The sequence below is a fragment of the Microtus ochrogaster genome, linkage group LG10, assembly GCF_000317375.1.
Source record: "Microtus ochrogaster isolate Prairie Vole_2 linkage group LG10, MicOch1.0, whole genome shotgun sequence".
In the NCBI taxonomy this organism is placed as follows: Eukaryota; Metazoa; Chordata; class Mammalia; order Rodentia; family Cricetidae; genus Microtus; species Microtus ochrogaster.
The window spans coordinates 3,448,062-3,453,475 of record NC_022035.1 but is presented as its reverse complement, the minus strand read 5'-3'; the positions used below and the strand labels follow the sequence as shown (position 1 = coordinate 3,453,475).

The following is a 5,414-nucleotide window of genomic DNA, read 5'->3' as shown; positions in this document are numbered from 1 at the left end:
CCACTACCAACAACCAACCCCCCCTTCTCTTTTTTTAAGCAATGCTTTGTTGTGCTAAAACTAGTTGGACGAGTTAGGGTGTTGCTCTGCTCCCGAGGCCCTGGCCAATGGAACCCGATCCACCCCGCTGTGCGTAAGCGCGCAATTAAGGATTTAACCAAGGCTGTGCTGCGCCTCAGCCAGCAGTCAGCCTGCGGGAGACACAGCCTCCACGACTCCCAGCCTCCTCCTCCCCGCCGCCTCCTCCTCTTCCTCCTCCTCCTCCCTCGCTCCCACAGCCATGTCTGCTTAGACCAGAGCAGCTCCTCAGCCAATTCAGGCAGCAGCGGTCGCCGCAGCAGAAAGACAGTCACCGCCCGGGAGCTATGACAGGAGTGTTTGACAGAAGGGTCCCCAGCATCCGATCCGGCGACTTCCAAGCTCCGTTCCCGACGTCTGCCGCCATGCACCATCCGTCTCAGGAATCGCCAACTTTGCCCGAGTCGTCGGCCACCGATTCTGACTACTACAGTCCCGCGGGGGCCGCCCCGCACGGCTACTGCTCTCCTACCTCTGCTTCCTACGGCAAAGCGCTCAACCCCTACCAATACCAGTACCACGGCGTGAACGGCTCCGCAGCCGGCTACCCGCCCAAGGCTTACGCCGACTACAGCTACGCCAGCCCCTACCACCAGTACGGCGGCGCCTACAACCGCGTCCCGAGTGCCACCAGCCAGCCAGGTAGACGAGCGGGGGCGGGAGGCAGGTACCCAGGGCATCGTCACCCGGCGGGCATGAGGTGGGGTGGTAGACGAGGGCCACGCTCTCGGCACCACTAGAAAGCACGCTCGGTCGAAGGGAATGGGGGTCCGGAACTGCAAACAGAAGAGCATTTCACCAGGCATTTTGGGGGGGTTCAATGGAGGAACCTTGGAGTCGAAGGTTTTCCCTCCCGCGCCCTTCAGGGGTCCCTCCTTAGCTGGATTCTTAAATTGCCTAGCTAGAAAGCCAGGTAGGGTGGAAAGAAGTGGCGGGGCGTGGGGGGGAGGGGGGTGCGGAATGAAGCAGCCCCAGCGGTGTTTGCGTAATAAAAGGAAAGTTAGTTGAAATTCTGGGTGAGCGTGCTGAGTTGGTGAGGTCTAGTTTGGATTAGCCCGAGAAGCGCCCCGAGGCCTCGCAGTGCGGGTGCCGGCTGCGCACCGGGTGGCCTGCGGGCCTGAGGTCTGCAGCCTGACGGAGAAGGGCAAGCAGGGAACTTTGCGGTTTAGCCAAGGCATTTCCAAACACAAAAAAGCCATTTAAAATATCGGAGGGTTGCAAAGAGGTCACGTTGTTAGAGGAATTTTTCTGCCCTCACTCTCTCCTTAGGTGCCTAGAATTTGTCTGCCTCCTCCTTCCTCGCGCCTTCTTTCTTTCCTCCACCTTGAAACTTCCTCAGAGAGTTACAGGGGGGTAGTGAGCTTGGGAGGTAAATGAGAGGCGTGAAGTCTCGGTGGAGACGTTTTACTGGTCGATTTTGATCTCTCCTCACCAACACATTAATAAGCCTGCTAATATTAGCATCCCCTACTCCAGCAGAGTGGAGACCACAGCCCTCACCCTCCACCCTTTCTCTGGCAGCTGCTTCACACACACACACACACACACACACACACACACACACACACACACACAGGCTCTCCCGCTCCTTCCAGCTCCTAGTGCTTTGCGAGGGGTAAGGGGCCATGTGGTCGAGAGGCATGTTTGCAAAACACTGGTTCAGAGACACCCCCCCCCCAGCGATGTACGTGTGTAACAGTGAAGATTCTTCCCAGCTCTCTCCCCTTTACTACGAAAATATCTTCCCTACAATATTTTTTCAGTGTATCTGATTGAACTTTGAGTCTGTTCCTCTCGCTGTCTCTGTATTCATGCATAAGGGGAAGATTTTTTTTTTTGGCCAAGAACATATTAAGTCTATTTGTAAAAGAAACCAGACACATCTGTGCCCTCGCAGATCTGCAGTGAGATTATGGGGGCTGCATAATCGGCTCTCTGTCTGACACGGCCCCGACCGACCGCTTGCCGCTGTAGTGAAGGAACATAGTTTTCTTGTCGGTCTTTGAACTTTAGAGACCTTGGCTAGCGTCTTCCCTGACCAAGCGTCTAGCCTCTGCGGGCGCCCGAACAGACGCCGACAGAAGCGGGGTCATGGCCCAGGGCCTCCTCACTTGGTGCCCTGGGAATGGAGTAGGTATTCACGTCCCAGAAACTCCAGGGAGCCCAGGGTGAATGCGGGGGAGGGGGGAGGGAGGGATGTCAGGAAGAAGTAAGCATCTCTGAAGGGTTCCATCTCCCAAACGAAGAAGCAGCTGATTGCATACGAGGTACCTCTTAGCACTCAGTAGCTCTTCTGTGTATGATTTGGGGAAGGGATTGGTTTCATTGAGGTTTGAAAAGTCAAGGTTGGGAAAGAGAGTGAAGATTACATACTTAAAATCAAACAAAACCTCAGTGAGTTGAGGGCCCATGCAAAAGAGCCATTGTCTGCCCAAAAGCTCTAACCTAGTCTGTTTTGATTATTTAGAGAAAGAAGTGGCGGAGCCAGAAGTGAGGATGGTGAATGGTAAACCAAAGAAAGTTCGTAAACCCAGGACTATTTATTCCAGCTTTCAGCTGGCCGCATTACAGAGAAGGTTTCAGAAGACTCAGTACCTCGCCCTGCCAGAACGCGCCGAGTTGGCTGCCTCTCTAGGACTGACGCAAACACAGGTAAATCCGGCCGCCGCCGGGTACCGGCCCCGCCTGGCCTGCAAGCCAGGCTGGGCCGCGTGGTTCGGTGCCGACTGGCTGGAGCCGATTCCCTAGAACTCTGCAGACACTTACAGATAGAAAGACACTACCCCTTGCACCCTTCCCTCCGTGAGCCAGGCCTGCTGTTAACGACACGTGGCTGTGGGCGCGGGATTCGTCGTTTATCCGGAGTCCCCCCCCCCCCTTTTAGCCACCGAGGGTTGGGGACCAATGTTTCAGTGTGAAAACAAGGGAGAGACATTTGTGGGGGCGGGGGAGATGTCTTGCGCGCGTTTTGAAGAAATGTCTGGGTCTGTTCATAATGAGAAGCTTCCAGGAATAGTGTGGCCTGGTGGTGGTCTCGAGTCGTGCAAAGGCCTGAATTGTTGTGTCCTGGTCTTGTTCTATCCCTGAGGCAGCTGGAAGCCACAGCAGCCTGAGGGTCGCGAGATGGGGGGCGCTATTGTACGGGAAAACCCTCCTGGATTGTACCCTTCTTATCCCTCCCACTCCAACCGGCTGGGGCCTAGAATAAAGAATGTTCAAGCCGCCGCCCAGAGCTTCAGGAAGAGTCTGGCCTCCCGGTGCCTAGGGGAGTGAAGAGAGTCGGGCATAAGATTGGGAAATCTCCTTTCCCTTGGCACACAGCGCCTTCAGTCTGGTCCACGCCCCTCCCTCCCGGGGGGGGGTGCTCTAACCTTCGAGGAGGAGAGGGTGGCCACCCCCTTCCCGGTGCCACCCCCTCCTCGGTGCACTGGTGCACAGGTCCGCATGTGTACTCAAGTCCAGAGAGAATAAAAGACGCACCTTGGGGTCGCACCCTAGCTGAAGCCGGGTGCCGCTGATCTGGCCAGGGCTTTCTGTGGACCCCACTCCCTGTATATTGACCGAGGCTGCTGCGTCGAGGCGATAGGTGGACAGCTGCTGGGAGAAACCGGGACCGGGTAGTCTAGGGGCCAGAAGAGTCTTCGTTCACCGCCCAGGGAAAGGCGCGGGCATCCTTTGAATGTCCCGGTAACGTGTGCCTTTGTTCCCCCACCCAGGTGAAAATCTGGTTTCAGAACAAAAGATCCAAGATCAAGAAGATCATGAAAAACGGGGAGATGCCCCCGGAGCACAGTCCCAGCTCCAGCGACCCCATGGCGTGTAACTCGCCACAGTCACCAGCGGTATGGGAGCCCCAAGGCTCAAGCCGCTCTCTCAGCCACCACCCTCATGCCCACCCTCCGACCTCCAACCAGTCCCCCGCGTCCAGCTACCTGGAGAACTCGGCTTCCTGGTACCCAAGCGCAGCCAGCTCAATCAATTCCCACCTGCCGCCACCGGGCTCCTTGCAGCACCCGCTGGCCCTGGCCTCCGGGACGCTCTATTAGAAGGGCTGCATGCTCTCTCTCCTTCTTGCTCAATTTTGGGACTACAGTGTTTTGCTGTTTTAGAAATCAGAAAGACAGGAATTCATACGGGGATGTTTGGACAATGGAAGCAACAACAGAAAATCATGTGTAAAGCTTTTTTTTGCATGTAAGTTATTGCATTTCAAAGGACCCCCTCCCCATTTTTTACGAAAAGAACCTTTTTTTTTTTTTTTGCGCAACTGTGGACACTATCAATGGTGCCTTGAAATCTATGACCTCAACTTTTCAAAAGACTTTTTTCAATGTTATCTTAACCGTGTAAATAAGTGTAGATAGAGGAATTAAACTGTATATTCTGGATAAATAAAATTATTTCGACCATGAAAACTGTTCCTCTTTAGCCCCTCCATAATTGACTAGTGAGGCTCTATGCAGGCGATTAAGAACAAATTATTCAGAAATCCAACAATGCGAAGCAGGAATCAGGAGCTGCAGGAGGCAGACGTGTGTTTGTGCTGGACGTTGTGTTCTGTGTATCTGTCTGCACATGTGGTCTGTTTATAGTACTGTCATCTTTAGGGTGTTTTGTTTTGTTTTGTTTCCTAACCACAAAACCATTTAAATGATATTAAATATAACTTCAATTGTCTTGGGTAGAAAGGCTTATTGCAATCTAAATACATTTCTATTGCCCTGTATGTGAGGAAGCAGGCAGCAGAAATCCCTCAGTAATCTGGAATTCTAAGTTCAAAATGATTCTGGTGGGGAACTCCCTGCCCCAACAGCATGTGTATTGCAATTAGACAAATTATGGTCCTTTAGAAAATGAGAATCCCAAGATAAGAAAGGAAAGGAAATCTCCTCTCGTTCCAATTATATTTTTCAAAAATCGGAATGTTGGCTATGGCAAGTACTACCTTATACCTCAGAGTCCTGATGTGTTCGACTATATAAATTGTCATAGGGACTGAGAACAATGGTGAGCCTAAAGCACGGGGGCAAGCAAGGCCTATGGGGGCAGGGAACATTCCTTTTTCTTTGAAAAATAAATAAATAAAGAAGGGACCGTGGGAGGGGCAGTTAAGGCCCTATATTGATTTCATTTCGTGTGAAATAATGCTCTTAACATAATGGTCCTTCTTTGCCATCTGTACTTGGTGGCGCTTTCAGGAGGGGTTCCTGCTCTGCTTTTACACAAAACGGATGCAAAGCTAGTTCTCAACAGTAGGAAATGGGATGCTTGCTGGGATTTCTTTGTGAAGCCATCTTTAAGGCTGGAGTGCAGGAGTGGCAGCAACCTGGCCCCTG

At 52.8% G+C, this 5,414-nt stretch overlaps 1 protein-coding gene across 2 annotated transcripts; it reads left to right on the top strand.

Moving 5' to 3' along the window:
* Positions 1 to 202: 202 nt before the first annotated feature.
* Dlx5 (distal-less homeobox 5) lies at positions 203 to 4,693 on the top strand. 2 transcript variants are annotated; one of them, XM_005363704.3, is made up of 3 exons: positions 204 to 720; positions 2,546 to 2,730; positions 3,795 to 4,693. In XM_005363704.3, exons 1-3 carry the CDS (start codon positions 366 to 368, stop codon positions 4,122 to 4,124), a joined length of 870 nt encoding a protein of 289 aa, XP_005363761.1. In that variant the 5' UTR covers positions 204 to 365; the 3' UTR covers positions 4,125 to 4,693. The 2 variants fall into 2 exon arrangements, with proteins under 2 accessions (XP_013207893.1, XP_005363761.1); XM_013352439.2 differs by lacking the exon at positions 3,795 to 4,693 and having other exon boundaries at positions 203 to 720; positions 2,628 to 2,713.
* Positions 4,694 to 5,414: the final 721 nt, after the last annotated feature.

What these genes read in the sequence shown, in the direction of transcription:
- Dlx5 (XM_005363704.3), top strand. Translation starts at nt 366, where the DNA reads ATGACAGGAGTGTTTGACAGAAGGGTCCCCAGCATCCGATCCGGCGAC. An exon ending in GAGTGCCACCAGCCAGCCAG is followed by an intron (nt 721 to 2,545) that starts GTAGACGAGCGG and finishes TTGATTATTTAG; the next exon opens with AGAAAGAAGTGGCGGAGCCA. An exon ending in TAGGACTGACGCAAACACAG is followed by an intron (nt 2,731 to 3,794) that starts GTAAATCCGGCC and finishes TCCCCCACCCAG; the next exon opens with GTGAAAATCTGGTTTCAGAA.